The sequence below is a fragment of the Brassica napus genome, chromosome C5, assembly GCF_020379485.1.
Source record: "Brassica napus cultivar Da-Ae chromosome C5, Da-Ae, whole genome shotgun sequence".
NCBI classification, from domain to species: Eukaryota; Viridiplantae; Streptophyta; class Magnoliopsida; order Brassicales; family Brassicaceae; genus Brassica; species Brassica napus.
The window spans coordinates 3,027,317-3,042,965 of record NC_063448.1 but is presented as its reverse complement, the minus strand read 5'-3'; the positions used below and the strand labels follow the sequence as shown (position 1 = coordinate 3,042,965).

General features: G+C 39.4%; 4 protein-coding genes across 4 annotated transcripts; 1 reads left to right on the top strand and 3 right to left on the bottom strand.

Annotated features, from left to right (window-relative positions):
• Positions 1–1,098: 1,098 nt before the first annotated feature.
• Positions 1,099–2,319, bottom strand: LOC106412024 (pentatricopeptide repeat-containing protein At1g62350). Its single transcript, XM_013852914.3, has 2 exons — positions 1,959–2,319; positions 1,099–1,711 (listed from the first exon to the last, which is right to left on the bottom strand). Exons 1-2 carry the CDS (start codon positions 2,280–2,282, stop codon positions 1,289–1,291), a joined length of 747 nt encoding a protein of 248 aa, XP_013708368.1. The 5' UTR covers positions 2,283–2,319; the 3' UTR covers positions 1,099–1,288.
• Positions 2,320–2,480: 161 nt separating this feature from the next.
• On the top strand, positions 2,481–3,756 carry LOC125574985 (protein disulfide-isomerase 5-1). The gene is made up of 4 exons (XM_013856508.3): positions 2,481–2,706; positions 2,961–3,019; positions 3,105–3,280; positions 3,461–3,756. The coding sequence occupies exons 1-4, from the start codon at positions 2,599–2,601 to the stop codon at positions 3,550–3,552; spliced, it is 435 nt and encodes a 144-aa protein (XP_013711962.1). The 5' UTR covers positions 2,481–2,598; the 3' UTR covers positions 3,553–3,756.
• Positions 3,757–3,973: 217 nt separating this feature from the next.
• LOC106415740 lies at positions 3,974–7,211 on the bottom strand. Its single transcript, XM_013856507.3, has 7 exons — positions 6,901–7,211; positions 6,607–6,662; positions 5,643–6,529; positions 5,283–5,481; positions 4,911–5,108; positions 4,450–4,823; positions 3,974–4,352 (listed from the first exon to the last, which is right to left on the bottom strand). Exons 1-7 carry the CDS (start codon positions 7,104–7,106, stop codon positions 4,212–4,214), a joined length of 2,061 nt encoding a protein of 686 aa, XP_013711961.1. The 5' UTR covers positions 7,107–7,211; the 3' UTR covers positions 3,974–4,211.
• Positions 7,212–7,413: 202 nt separating this feature from the next.
• Positions 7,414–15,444, bottom strand: LOC125587426 (tRNA ligase 1-like). Its single transcript, XM_048757879.1, has 27 exons — positions 15,357–15,444; positions 14,727–15,044; positions 14,587–14,637; positions 14,415–14,497; positions 13,991–14,090; positions 13,805–13,883; positions 13,592–13,715; positions 13,065–13,171; positions 12,816–12,944; positions 12,631–12,695; positions 12,353–12,517; positions 12,029–12,189; positions 11,902–11,933; positions 11,459–11,634; positions 11,268–11,347; positions 10,961–11,026; positions 10,495–10,784; positions 10,160–10,267; positions 9,979–10,076; positions 9,594–9,654; positions 9,419–9,495; positions 9,239–9,310; positions 9,081–9,157; positions 8,909–8,989; positions 8,438–8,540; positions 8,128–8,286; positions 7,414–7,954 (listed from the first exon to the last, which is right to left on the bottom strand). The coding sequence occupies exons 2-27, from the start codon at positions 15,006–15,008 to the stop codon at positions 7,556–7,558; spliced, it is 3,225 nt and encodes a 1,074-aa protein (XP_048613836.1). The 5' UTR covers positions 15,009–15,044; positions 15,357–15,444; the 3' UTR covers positions 7,414–7,555.
• Between the last annotated feature and the right edge of the window lie 205 nt (positions 15,445–15,649).

Sequence of the window (15,649 nt, the reverse complement as noted above, 5' to 3'; positions counted from 1 at the left end):
TACCATATGTTCTTCGACTGCCCCTTCGCTTGTGTGATATGGTCTGCGATTGCCTCCAAAGAAGACTCCATGCGTTGCAAAACTGGGAAGCGACAGTACTTCAGTTGATGCAATTAACTGGTACCAAACACAGTAAGCGTCTTACCCTTCTCTGCTGGCAGTCTACTATCTACTTCATCTGGCGTGAGCGTAATGATCGCCTCCACCGTGCCATCTTTAGATCACACCAGAATTAATCATTCGAGGGCTGGACAGACTAATCAGAAACAGGATTCAGAGTATAAGAGTTGAAAACCCTCGATCATCTAGTGCTATGATGCAAGACTGGCTTGGGATCAAACGATTGAATCGGGACTGACTGTAAACGTCCTCTACGGTCGGAGATGATCGTGCCTCCACTTGGGCCAGTAATGGGCCAAAATGCTTTTAACTCAACTTTCACCTTATGGGTTATGTTCTAATGATATGTGTTCACTTATAAAAACTCTATTGGGTCTGTTGACCATGATACACTAGCCATCTTGGTTTGTAACATTTTATTTCTTTTCTGCAATTTAAATTGAAAGCCTTTTTTACAAAAAAAAAAAAAAAAAAAAAAAAACGATGATATATTTAAGAGACCAACATTTGTGTTCATCATTTTATAATCGATAAAGATCTTAGTGTTGCAAAATGTTAAAATCATTTTATAAATAAACATTATTATAAAAACTCGGAATATCATCTAGTGATAAAACTAAATGTGGAAATCATCCGTATACAAAAAAAAACTATCACTGATTATCAAACCATGGTGGACCAAATGTGACAATAAAGAGCGGAATTGCTATAAACTTTGTGTTGGGCCACAAACTGTATATATCCTCCTCATTCCTCAGAAAGCTTTTCCAAAGCTATTTCAACTGGTTTATTGATTCCGCAAGCGCTTCCTTCTGGCACTTCATGTACACAAGAGAAGTTTGTGTGTTTTTTTGTTATAAAGTTATGGTACAATGAACTGGTGATGTACCTAACAACGGTTTGTAAGCAAGAATCAAAGAAAACACGACCTAAATGTTAGGATTTGAGTCTAGAGCATACCCTTCTTTGCCCAATATATACTTCAATTAATTCATCTTAATTAGGATTTGTAATCACGTATGTGCAATTTATGCAAAGCATTCAAAACAAAAACTGGTATAAGAGAACAAGTTACTGAAAGGGTAAAGAAACTTTCACCACTTCCTTTCTATCAGTAAACAAACCAAGCAATGATTCAACTGAGAGAAAGCAAAATCTCAAAACCCCTCTATTCAAGATCACTATCAGTTCTAGCTTCTTCATCGCTTTCTACGCACAGATCCTCAGGAGGATCATACACAACCATTCCAGGGAAAAGCTCCAAGAAATCGTCTTTCACCCTCTCTCTCAACTCAGGGTAAGGAACGAGCCCTTTCAGAATAACTCGAAAAGGCAGAGACAGAGGCGGGTCAGGAGAATCTCTCATCTCTCCATACAATCTCATCGCTTCCACCGTAAGCTCGTTATCCAAGAACGCTCTAACAAGATCTCCAAACGTGTGCTGGTCAAACAAAACCCCTTCTCTCTTTAAATCTCCCCATACCTTTTTGGTTTCATCCACTCTCCTGTTTCTCGCAAGCATCATGAGCATGTCTCTGTAAAAGAACATGTCTGGTCTGTACCATATCTCCCTTCTCACAACATCATAGAGCTGAAAGAAAAAAACATAAAAAAAAAAAAAAACCAAATTCCATTTCAAATAAATGTAACAAAGCCTTCTCCTTTATGCTAAACCCTAAGCCCCAAAACCGCTCTGCCTAAAAAGGTCTTAGCTTTAACTTCACAAGATTGAACCTTTAAACACAATCCATCAGGCGAATTTGAATTTTACAGCTAAAACATTAAACATTAAAAAAAAATCGAAACTTGTTCCAAAATGCAATTGAAATTTGATTCACCTTCATACAGAGGAAAACTTGGTCTTGCCTCTGAAACTCGGCGAGAACGGAGACGAGATCGGATTTAAGGAGGCGAGAGACGTGGGAAGAGATGAATCGATCGAGACGGACGAGTTTGGTTTGAAGACGCTTGAGCTCCTTGGCGGCGATTAAACCTTCTTTGCTCATTTCCTTCTTCCGTCTCCATATAGATAAGCTGGGACTCGAAGCAGGTCCCGATAAGTACGAACGAACAGTGAGATCACTGTTTGCGAAACCAATTTGGCGAAGAAGGAAGAAGCTCTGAGGAATCGAGTGTTTAACTCTACGCAGGAGGATCAACATGTTCTTGAAGAAGAAGGTTTAATTATTGTTGGTAACTAATATAACGCGAAGAAGATTTTTAGGCCTAATAAACATAAGTTGGGCCCATACAGGCCCAATAAATATGACTGTATGCGTAACAGATCTGAGCTAAGAAACCCAAATCTAGACCGGCCCATATAGGCCCAAACGATAAAGCAAAGACATGATCTTGATTTGGAGAAGGTAAGCCGATTTAGATGAATCTTGCTTTCTCATCTCAGTTCTTGAATTTGATTGATTTCATATCCGATCCAGAACTGGAGAACCAGAGAAAAAAGGATTGGGATTTGCTACGATGAAGCTCGGTGCTCGGCTTATTGCTCTTATACTTCTTCTTTCTCTCGCGATTGTGTTGACGGAAGCGGAGGTCATTACGTTGACCCCTGAAACTTTCTCCGACAAGGTAACGATGATCTGAAACTTTCCATCTGCTTGAGTAGAGATTCGCATTTAGATTACTAACGTTTGTTTTTACCTTCTCGCTTAGATTCTTGATTTAGTCTCTATGTCTTGTTCTGGTGATTTAGATCGGTTTTGTTAAAAACCAAAGTGTTTAGCTTCAGATGGTTGGTTGGCATCTCTTGGTGTTGTGTGAACAGTCACTGATGTGAATTTTTACTTTCTCTCTCTCTTTTTCTCTTTGGTTTGTTGGTTCAGGTGAAGGAGAAGGATACTGCGTGGTTTGTAAAGTTTTGTGTTCCTTGGTGCAAGCACTGGTTAGTTTTTCTTGTCTAGTGACTTAGTGGTTTTGCCTTTGTTTATTCACTTTTGTTGATGAGATTGGATGTGAGTGTGTGTCAGCAAGAAACTGGGGAACTTGTGGGAAGAATTGGGGAATGCAATGGAAGGTGACGATGAAATTGAGATTGGTGAAGTAGATTGTGGTAAGAGCAGAGATGTCTGCACCAAAGTTGAGATTCACTCCTATCCAACGTTCAAGCTATTTTACAATGGAGAAGAAGTTTCAAAATACCAAGGTAAATACTTTGCTTTACATGCACCCCTAGTGGGTTATGAAAGATTAGGATTTTTTTTTTTTCTCAAATAGCTTAGGTAACATATCTTATTTGGATGAACCTGTATTTTTATTAACCTATGCTTTGAGTACAGCCTACCTTGAGCTTCATTTCTAATGCATCTATTTTCTATAAAATTAGGTAAAAGAGATGTTGAATCGCTGAGGACGTTTGTTGTAGAGGAAACTGAAAAGGCAGCAGAAAAAGCACAGCTCGAAGACAAGGAACTCTGATTCTTCCCCTTTGCTTATTCAGCTGTGACTTTCACCATTAGTTAGATAGGCATGGTGGCGGATTAGATCTTGGACAAGTCTTTTTGATTTATATGCTTTCCAAACACTGATACTGTTTTTCAGTTTCAGTGCGAGACAAAGATTACCGACACTCTTCTCTTGTATTTTCGTTTACGAGCAATTGCATTGTGCTTTGATATTTTATATCTGGTGGTGATCTTGCATTATTATGATTAACATTGAGATAGACTCGAGAGTGTGATCTTGTATTGGAGCCTCTCAGTTTCATGCGAACATAGCAACAGCCAACATATGAGAACTGCAAATTCAGAAACTCGGTTCTGTTTAATGCACCAATTCTCACATGTCATCTGATGAATAAATTTTCAGAGTACTGTCCATCAACTGACTAATGGTAGAGTGGGGCAAAAAACAGCATTCTCAATATTTACATGACACAAGAATACGTTGCTATCCAAAGAGAACTTAATCTCGGTTTTTATCAAGAAAAATGAACTAATCTCAGTACAACTTCTCCTTAACAATGGCTAATATAGACCTCCAACGCCCAACAAACATTAGCAGTCTCAAGCAAAATCTACTCTTCTTGAAATGTTAGATGCATGCAACAAACGAGTTTCACGGGGGATAAATGAGTTTTAGTCATCAGTTTCAGAATCAACTACTTGTAGGATGTTAAGAGCTGAAGAACCAAGATTCATCCCACGAACAACACCTCCATACCCCACCTTAATTTTGTGGCACATCAGCAGTATAGAGTCCCATAGCGCTGTTCGTCCCTGTTCCAGTAACCATTTTCAGAAACCATTTCCACATCCATACATGCAAACTGTATGACAAAAGCACTTTAATACATATAAAACATTCATCATTTACCTGAAGGGTAAACTGCACCTTCTTGTCCCAGTACAAGGCAAACGTAGGAGGGCATAGCTTGTCCACAGCAAGTACCAATGCGCCAGGATGGAGTGTAGAAGGTACACCTGATATCACAGCTACGTACTTCTCTGGGAATCTTTCTTTTGGAGGCAAAACCCCCAAGAATAACGGATTCCTGCTTGACTGAGTCCCTGTATAAGAGCTGGGGTCCAGATGCAACATCCATTTCGGGTGTTCCAAGTAGGCACAGAACAAGTACAGAAGTAGATGAGAATCGGTTGGAGGCTCCAGGCTCCATTTCTTGTTTTTCTCACGAGCATCTGCCCTTCCGTTGTACTCGTAGTTCTTCACACAGGTTCCTTCCGCGAGCTCTGCAAAAAGCCAACAAGAGTAAATAGAGTCATGATAGGTCAACTAATATTTGAATGGAATTTTTCTTTCTTTTTAACGTTTTATACCTCTGATTCTTTGCACCGTGTAGTCTGCTGGAATGCTGCTGCGTGGAAGTAAACCCTTGACCCACTCTCCTTTCATTAATCCCTGAAGCCTCTGATGTTCGCTAATAGCATCAACGCATTCCTGCATAACGGGTATTAGTGCCGCTTGCTGTTGCAGCTGTTGTTGCTGAAACTGCTGGTTCTCTGTACGCAGCTTTTCTGCAGATGGTAGAAGAAACAGTTAGCAGCTATAGACCAAAACATTTAGCAACATCAGATGACATGATATCAAGATTCAGTGATTTACTAAGAAAAGTCAACACTAATTTGAAAACAACCGAACATCACTACTTTTGGACACATAACCTAGAAGTTTTAGTAAAAGTTACTTACGCATGGTGGCATCAATAGCCTGCACAAGATTAGCGCGTAACTGGTGAAGAATAGCGTCTTCATCGAGAGAATAAGATGGCTGCCACCCTTTTGAACGATCAACCGGTAATGCAGTAGGAGCGGTTCCATTTGTTGACAAATCAGCTCCAACTTGACAAACGGTGACATTAACACCTAGCTTCGCTGCTGTTTGCATTACCTATACACATTAAAACTCTTTAAGTAAATGTTCAAGGAAACATAAGTAAACAATAAATTCTCATTCTGCCTCTTATTTGGATGTGATCATCAACGCATTCATCAGAAGAAAAGTATTGGAAGAGAGAAGTGTTTATTTAGAAAGGGACTATAACATTATACCTGAATATGACTTGTTTCAATCTTGTTAAGCAGAGGTTTGAGCAAAACGGAAGAACACCATTGCCTTAGTCTGTCACGCCAGTATTCTATCTGAGGATACACGCCTAGTTGCCTAAAACCTTCGATCGCCTGTTCTAAGGACATGGGTGTGGGGAAATCACCCTCTCCTTTCTTTGGTGGAGTCGTAAATTTCTGAGCACCAGGAGACATCCTAACAGCTCTTAGTGGTGTACTCCTAGTAGTCCCAGACAAACCAGCTGAACCACCAACCGGACTCGGACTAGCCATCGCAAAACTCCCTACCGTTGGTGGAGGAGTCCGCACCTTCCCGGCTGACTCAGTGATTTTCTCATCTATTTCTGCCAAAAGCTGCTCAAGCTGCTCCTCCGTGGCAATGTCTCTTGCAGAACTTCGTCTACCAGACCAAGGACTAGAAACAGCCTTATCCTGACCAGAGGAAGCTCGGTTGGAAGAAGCTGGTGAGCTAGAAGGTACAAGATACATCGACGGTGAACCCATCTGTTTGGAGGGAGTGCTAAACGGACTAATCTGAGTCCCACTACGAGAATTCAGCTTATCACCACCACTGCTAGATTTATGGGCTGAACCAGTAAGATTTTGATGGATAGGGACAAGCGGCTCCAATGACCGCGATGGTTTCAATGCGGGACGACTCTTAGGAGATTCCGATACACCCTGCTCACCTTTTTTCTTTATTCCTAGAAGCTCAAGCTGACGGCTTGTTAGAGAAAACTGATCTTTGGTATCTTTAGTTTCTGCTCCAGCAGCAAACTTAGCCCTGTGCAGAGATATCCCTTTGGAGAAAGCCATCATTGCACCAATACAAATCAAAGCCACCAGTCCTTGCCACGCCTTTACAGTAACATCTGAAAGCAAATAGGTCGATTTCAGATTAAACTGAGAAACAAAAATACATAAAAGGAGAAACGAAAATGGAACTCACAAGCTGCCTCTTGTGATATCCTCCCGAATGTTAAAGCATTCGTCAATCGTTTCTCCCTGAAACCATCCATGAGATGAACAAACCAAATATTAGTCCCCACTTCAGAGTTTCATCATCGTGATATATCACAGAGAAAGCAAACAAGGTGGAAACGCATTAAGCCCTAACACATCACGGAAGTCCGATGAACAGAGTGATATTCCGAAAACCTAGATTCAAATACTCAAAACAACGCAACTAAGTGGCAATGCTTCACTCCAGCACGAAGTTTAAGCTAGATTAGCTCGCACGTACCCGGCCGTGAAGGAAACGAGAGAGAAAACTGAAGCGATTGAGAGCACGAATATGAAGAGAAGGACGGATTTCGAGGGACGGAGGCTATTGGCGGTGGAAGCGGCGGCGAGAGCAGGGTTCCGGTACACAGAGAACTTGGATGGCTTGCGAGAAGGAGATGAACCCTGCGACGAGATGTTAACATTCCTCCTCGCATCAGAGTCCATAGCAGGAAGGAATCTGAGTTTTCTCGAGAAACCCAAGTGAGGAGAGGCGAAGGAGGTTTTAGGGCTCGTCGGATTTTCGCGGCTGGCTCTCCTCTCCGCGCCTAATGTTTCATTTCGTTTGATAATAAAAAATTTGTTTCGGCCCAATTGTGTTTTTCGGCCCAATTTTCATTAATATAAAGCCCAAGGTTTCCGCTAATATCCCCGTACTTGTAAAACGATCAAATTACACCCCGAGAAGATTAATTGTCATTACCACACCTTTAAATCGAGGTTATGTAACCAGTATTTAGATACTAAGTACTAATCATCGGTAGCATAGCATATACATATATTACTATGTCATTTCTATATGTCACAAAACGTTTCATTGATTGTAGTGTCAGTGGCCACTATAATAAGGTAGCCATGGTTAATGGGTTACATTGGCAATTTCAAGCTTAAGTAATTCAGAAAAACTCCAGGGGACCTGAGACTGAGGCAGGAGGATCTATCACCATGCGGCTTGCCTTTCCGTCTGCGTACAGCTGAGGTAACGTGTTAGCCTCTTTCGCAGTAACGCCTTCCGCTGTCCACAAAGTCACGTGTGGCCATTCGTTCTTGCATACTATGGTCTCCCCGTCCACAGATCCGACATGGGCTGTAAAAGCAGCCATCTTGTCGTTGAAGATGAGCTCGGTGAGCTGTATGGGTACCTCTCTGTTTAAGTGCTGACCGTATCTGGCTACAGCTGCTACTCCGTGGCTTCTCTTGTGGGCAAGCGTCACGTGAGCCCTTTCAAGTTTTTCCTCTATGCTCTTCTTCTTTCCCTCTAGAAAAGATCTCATCGTTGGGTTTGATGCGGCTAACTGTTAAGAAGAAAACACCTATTAAGAATGATGCCACATACAACTGATAATGATGAGGGCTCACATTTGAGTTTATGAACTTTCAACCTTTAGTTTTCAACGGTTTGTGTATAAATTATCACCGATGTGAAGGTAAGACATTTTAAGGGTAATTCAAGAATCTTGTTGGTTACCTTTTCAAGAAGACTGTGGACTTGAGTTACAGGCAAGTTGATGGCAGCAAATGTAATAGACCCGTGTTTTGTTTTCTCTGAACTTGGTGGTTTGTATTCACCCTTTGCGATTCTTTTTAGCTCTTCTCGCACTTGCTGAACCGCAGACTCAAACGGAACCTGAAAGGAGAAAACCAGAAAACAAAGACGTCATATGCACATCCCGTCTCTTTTTACTCTTGTATAATGTACTGAGGGAAATTTAAGCAGTTACAATACCAAACATAGGATTCGTGCTTTTTGAGCCATCAGTGACAAGAGAATATATTACCTGAACATAGTTGATATACTCCGAATTTGCAATTAAAGTATTGCGCAGCTGGTTCTCCCATTTAGTCCATTCCACTGCATATGTTCCTTTCGCCGACTCAAGTCTACATCAAGACACATAACAAGGAAAACAAAAGGTCAGAAACAACCAAACAAAACCTAAAGCTAAAGCTGAAGAGCTGAAGTAAAAAGAACTATAACTGCAAGAAATAAAAACGTCTGTGAGCAAAATTATTCCTAAGGTATCTCCTGAACGGCTGAAACATGATTTAAGTACATCTAATCACAGGATTAACAAATATTTGCTTCCTCGTTAGTTTTTGCTAAATTGTTACTTTTGCATTGCATTTGTCACTGTATGTACCTCAGACAGTGTTGTTCAAAATACTTTGTTACTGGTTTTCACAAAATAATTTAGTTTGATATAATAATTCAATTTATCGTCATGAAAATGGTAGTGTTTACTACCCACCTCCCATGCCTTCTACTGTGGAGCTGGAACAAGTCAATGCCCTCCTCAAGAATCGATTTAACAGGGACAGGTAAAGGACTCCTGTAATATGCGGAGAGAAGTAAATTAACTGGTTTAGCAACCAAATGGATATGAAGTTTGTTATCTCTCATGTACTGTAAAAAATATGTACCTGTCTGATCTCAACAGTGGTATCTTGACGACGGAGCCAAAGCGCTCAATCAATTCACCTTCAAATTCTTTGCGGTTCTGAAAAAACAAAAGACAGTTCAAATAAATGTGAGATCCAATCATGGATTTGATCAGACAACAGCTGGGCGTATGTGATACCTTTCCCTCATAGAGGTGGTAAAACATCAATATCACATAGCCTGCATTCGAAGATGCCTTGTCCAGATTCCCCTGACAATGTATGAAAGAAACAATAGCTTGTTAAGAAAGAAAGGGGGTTGTAGTGAAAGTTGGATGATACAGTTGAAGACAAATTGTGAATAAGATGCAACTGCATACCGGATGGTTAACTCTTTGAAGTACACGGAATACAAAAACAGCCAAGGCATCAAGTGAATATGGATTTGACTCGGTTCCTGAGCATTAACAAGGGGCCAAAAAAAAACGATTGCAGAGAATACATAAGATGAGCCAAGGCAGAAAATCATTAAATAATGGATGCGTAGTTACATACCTTCGGAATCAGCAACGACTGGAACCGCAGTAGCCCTAGTTCTCCGACACATGTCTTCAATCTATAGGAAAACAAAATAATTATATTGAAATGAGACTTGTTAAGACACAAAAAGTGGAAAGATATCAGGTCACCGAATTAATATGGTACTCTTGAAAAGATAACTATACTTCCACAATACAACCTCTCCATTTACATATATTAAAGGCAGGTTACATCAAAGAATCTTTTTTACAGTAAGCCGAGTAACAGTGTATGGTCTCAGCATTTGCAATGGTTCTTTTAAGAATCTATTCAACAATAAGCAAAATTCATTCTAAGAGGACTCATAGGTAGAGCTGACCTCGAAATGCTAGCTTATAAGACGGTGCAGATGATAAATTACCTGTCTCCAGACGTCTTCATTTGGGGCATTTTTGTCAGCCAATATAATTGATTGTGGCTTTTTCCGACATTCATCAGCAACCTTTGGCCAATATTTTCCTGTCCTTAGAAAATTTCATGAGGATGCATTGCAACATTGAAAGGCCAGAACAGTTTTGACAAGATTCTACATTTTAAAATACCTTTGACAAGATCACCCATCAGACTATGCACTGGCCGATCATCTCCTAAGCCACCTGGGGGGTTCAATAACTCCTTACAAAGTGCAGATTTAGCACTTCCAGGAATCCCTGAGATCACATTAAAATTGCAGAAATCAGAGGAAAAGAGAGGAAGCTTAAAGTAAACAAAATCTGATAATACAATGTCCAATTTATTATCTGAACGGTGAAAAGTTGAAAACAATCAACTTCCGAGCGACTACCATCAACAAGTTCAATATAACACATTGCCACAAAAATGAAATAAAACATAAAACTAGATGAGATGCATATAAAAAAATCTAACAAAGGAATACCTGGAAAGAATACAATTAATCCCCCATCCTTCTGCACAGCTTCCTTCACAGCTGGCTCAGGAGTAGCTGGTGCCACTCTCTCTTTCTTCAAAAGATCGCCTTCTTCATCTAGATCACCGTCAACAAGGGCCAAGAAGTCCTCAGCTCTGACTAGATTCCCAGCAGACCCTATCAAACCCTGATTCTTTGGGCTCCGTCCTGCGTACTGCTCCAGGAATGGCTCAGCTTCGCTTAGATATAGTGATGAGGATAGCTGCTTATTCCCACATTTTTTTCTTATGTGAGCAGCCCTGAACATTGAAAAGAGATAATAAACCTTGTTGCAAGGGTTTTAATCAACACTCAAAAAGCAGAAAACATTGAACGAAAGACACTACGCAGTAGGTTAGACGTTTGCTCAGGAAATAAACTCCAAGAAAATAATATATAAGCTTAGTAGATGTGTAGAGTAAAGTGATTCTCGTACCATTCATCAAGCATCTTGCAAAGTTCTTTCTGCTTTCCATCTGAAATACCCCATATTTTCATTTGCCTGGATACAAAAAAAACAACAACAATTTAAAAACAAATTTACAGCTTGACAACATCAAGAGTCTCGATGTCTCACTCTCAACGATGCTGCTCCTTACTTTTAGATACACAATCAGTAACATAACAAACATGCTCTAAATAGTCTGCCCATTTTGATTTACAATTTAATGCAATGTTAAAAAATATCGAGATCACCAAAACCATCACTCTCTACATATATTCACAGGGAGAAAGCAGCTCACCTAAGGTAGAAGGCTCTATAAGATGCTGGCCCCTCTTTAAATAGAATTGATAGGCCATTTCGGATCAGAAAGGTTCTCAACTGTCAAAGAATTGAAGACATGTTCAACATCACGATGACAATCAAGAGAAAGAGGTAGCTAATTGCAACAAATAAAAAATCCTTCTAGCCAGAAGACCTTGAGAAAAGTACCTTGTATGTGAGAAACTTCAGTTTGATCATTAAGTTAGTATCAGCATCATCCAAACCATCCTTTCCTTGTTGACCACAATTTTCACCGGCATCTTTGACCGCTTTATCAATGCATTCCACAGCCATCGGATCCCTCCCTTTGTTTGACTTGAACAAATTAATATCAACAAAGAAACCTGAAAAGGAAAAACTCAAAGAGAATCACCAACTAATATAGTTAAAGGAAAGAACAGATGGTATTCGTCTATTGATATATCCAGTTATTATCTGTTTCGAGAGACGATGTTTGCTACCACAAAAAATTAATCTGACACGTTTAGGAAAACTTAACTTCCTATGAAAGTTCTATTTTACAAAGACACAGTATTAAGTCTAGAAAATCGTGCTTGGTTATTGTCTTTAAGACCAAAGCTAAAGAATAACCAACAAAGAAATATTTTTACCTCGATATAAAGGCCACAAGCCAGGCATATTCCTGAAACACGTTGAAAGAATGGTTGAATAAAAAGAAATCAATCTTTTCTTAGTTTGATCAAACAGAAAGACATAGAAGAAGTTTTAAAAGATAACCTCATCTCTTTCTGGTAACGCCTAAATCCTGAATCACTGTGCACATGGACAACCAATTTATAAAATAGGTTGTCAGGTGATACGTCATTAGCTCTATGAAAATTCTGGCAACACTTGAAAGCGGCTGGAAGACGTCTTTCCTTCATCAAGCGAACCATTTCCTATTAAATGCAAATATTCAGTTGCTCATCAACAGCACATAAAGAATGGAAACTGGTAAAATATTAACCACATGAAAGAGCATTGCAAGTGAAAGATATACATAACATTTCGGGGAGTTGGAATCCACATGCAAAATTCAACAAAGACGCAGAGCTCAAGTACCTGTAGTTTACTAGTCGTATAATCTGCGGGCTGAGATTCCAGAAATTTTGTTACAACAGATTTGTCAGCCTTTTTCGAATGAGATTCTACAGAATCATCTCCAAACCAATCCAAGTCACTGGGGCAAAAGCTAGGGCCAACACTCGTTAAAAGCGCTCTTATTTGCTACAGCACCCACAAAAAAGGAAAAAAAAAACTCTAGAATGAGAAACCTTGACTAAGAGATGACAGCAAAAAAATTCCACGTGATGAAGCTTTCAATAAAAATTTGTTCGAACCTGTTCCTCGTTACATCTATTGGCAGCACATATCTCTCTTAAACTGAGTCCCAGAGCAAGATTAGCTAAAATTTTGAAAACAAAAAAGAAACAAGAAAGAGGAAAATTGTAAAATATACATGGACTTGATAGAGCTGAATGCTATGAAACCAACGTAAAAACTAAATAGTGATAAGATAATGCACCTCCATCACAGGTTGGTGGAGGATGATCTCTCAAGACATTTTCCATATCTCTGGCGCTCCCACTGCTCACGATACGCGCCACAAGACCCTCTAATATCTCACCTTGCACCTTCACATGGTCCTTGGAGCCTGTTTATTTTCATTCAAAAGTTTATTCATTCAATGAATATCATCAAGTTAAATTCCTTGAAAAACTAATGTGAATTCTCGCAAAAGAAAAAAACTGACTGCAGACAGGAAAAACATTACCTGGGACGGATATATCAGCTACTTCATCAAGAGCTCTACAAACTGAGGTTGCTATCCCTTCTTCGCAGAGTGCATCAAATGCGGCGAAAAAAGAGGTCACTGATTTCCTTCATAAATTTTAACAAAATACAGGCAACCTTAATTGTTACTATTTTTAATAAAAAATCTTCCCACAGTGTTGCATCTAAACATATCAGCATGTCTGATCCTAATAGAACCATAAAATAGCGTTTTGAGGTTTATGGAGTTAAACTAGTAAATGCATCAACCATATATCACCAGAATATTCTTACTATAGTTAGGTAGAGTAAGCTGACAGGAACATGTGTATTTCAAGCTGTTACGCCAAGATCGTTCGGAGATATCAAGGGCCAAGGGACACTAAACCCTTGGAACAAAATATTAGCTAAATGTATTTCAAACCACAATTCTATTTAAAGCAACAAATGCCCCATGTAAGATGACAGTAAAGGGCAACATCACAGACGAAGAAGATAGCAGCAATGATTTAAAAGACGAGAAGTTACCTTGTGGAAAACAGCCAAACATGATTTGTTGGTAGACGCCAAGTCCGGCAAAATGCAATTATTTCCGAAGTTGAATAGAACTTGGGCTTACCATTACCTACCTCGGTAACAGCCGTCACTACTACTGCAAGATGCAAGTCAAAACAAAAAAAATTAATTAGACGACTTTAGCAGGCTTATTAAACTTCTATAAATAAAGCATATATACTTCACCATAGTCATCCAGTGGGCGTTGACCATGATCTCCGAGAACAGCTGTTACCAGTTCCATAGATACACACATGCGATTTTTCTGGGAGAATATAACTTTATGAGCTATTATTTTCTGGCAATTGACTAAGCCTCGAGAATTTGAAAATTTTGATTGCTTGAAGTCCTGTCCATGGAAATATCAAATACCTCAAGAAAATCATTAAACTCTGCCTCCTTCTTTGACGCCATAGTTCCCCAAGCCTCCCTAAACATCCGAGAAAGAACAAAAACACCAACCGCAGTAAAACTGCAAAATGAAGCATTGTAGTTAGCATATGAGAGAACCTTTAAATAGCCATCTCAATTGGCAAGTACCAGAAAAATCCACATAACAGCATTAGATATGGAAAAAAGTAGTAGTAAAATGCATTTGCTTCATCAAAAAGTAGTAATCTGTGCTGTAAGTGAAATAAATGAAAAGGAATAAACCAAATCTAAAGCTTGAGAATGGGCATATTCATTAGTGGTTTTCCCTTTGTCTAAGATTATTTATGAAAAGCTTGTCATAAATAACGAAAGTAATATACAAAGATGAGGGAGAAGTGAAGCTAGGAATAAATGAGCTTATTACATGTTACCAAAACTGTTCTTTGCATATGCTCCTCCCGTGTGACCGGCGTACATAAAGAGAGAGCCTGAGTGCTTAAGAGAGACCTGTAAAAGTTTTATTACAAAAGGTCCTTAGACAGTTAGAATTTCAGAGTTATCAATAGACATATGCACTGCATATATGTTGTTGATACCTCCAGCGTTGCCAACCCTTTAGACACCATCTCAATCATCCGTGTTCTTATCTGCAAAAAGCAAGATAAATACAACACGAAATAAAGCAAGCTAACAACAATTAGTGCTACAAAAAACGAAAGGAAGCTTGTAAGCGTACCTCTTGGTCAGTCTTTTCGTTCTCAAACTTTGGATAGAAAGTGGCTCTGATCTTGGCATGACAATAAGTGGACTTGTCCACAGTAAAATCTTCCAAGTAATTAACGACTTCTGATGCCGAAGAAGATCCACTAATGGCTCCATATGACTTAGGGTTTTGGCCACTGTGGTTGACTGGAACATTAGCGTTCCTTTCCTCAAGAGTCAACACACCAAATTGGTTGTTTACAGCTTCTGCAGCAGTGAATGCAGAACGATTACTGGATCCAGATGGAGCATCCATATTCTGCTTTACTTGCCACTTATTATCAGCGTGAATCTGCCAACAACAAACAAATAAAAAAAATAGTTGAGTCCTGTATACACCAAAATCAACTCTTCCAAAGTCAAGACTATTGAACAAAGTCAAACGTCCATAGTCATACTAATGCACTAGAAACTAACGATGCATTTTATCAACGAAGCAATCAAAACCTAGAAGGTGCAGATTCTCGAGAGATGATATTTTCGATAAACTTGCTGGAAATTGCTCAAGTTCCGAGATAAATTCAGAAGACTATGAATGTTAGTTCACTTGTTTCTTAGGTATATCGAACGGAGAAAAATCGAATTAATTGACCTAAGTAATAACCTGGGGGGGGGAAGATGATCGGAGGGGAGGTTCCGGGAGGAGACGCGAAGCGCGGTGAATTTTTATAATCGGAGCCTGTATAAAGTGTTATGGTGCGGAAAAGAGCACCGTAACAAAGATGGTCCCACTAATAAATGGGCTTAAAGGGCCCAGTTTCGTTACTATTGGATCCGAAGAGAAGTATAGTATTTGGGTGGAGAACATCGGAAGAAAATTGGAATTTTAACTTTTAAAAGTCGGCCCATAAGTTTAGATATATTTATTTATTTATTTTGTCGATTGTATTACTAAGC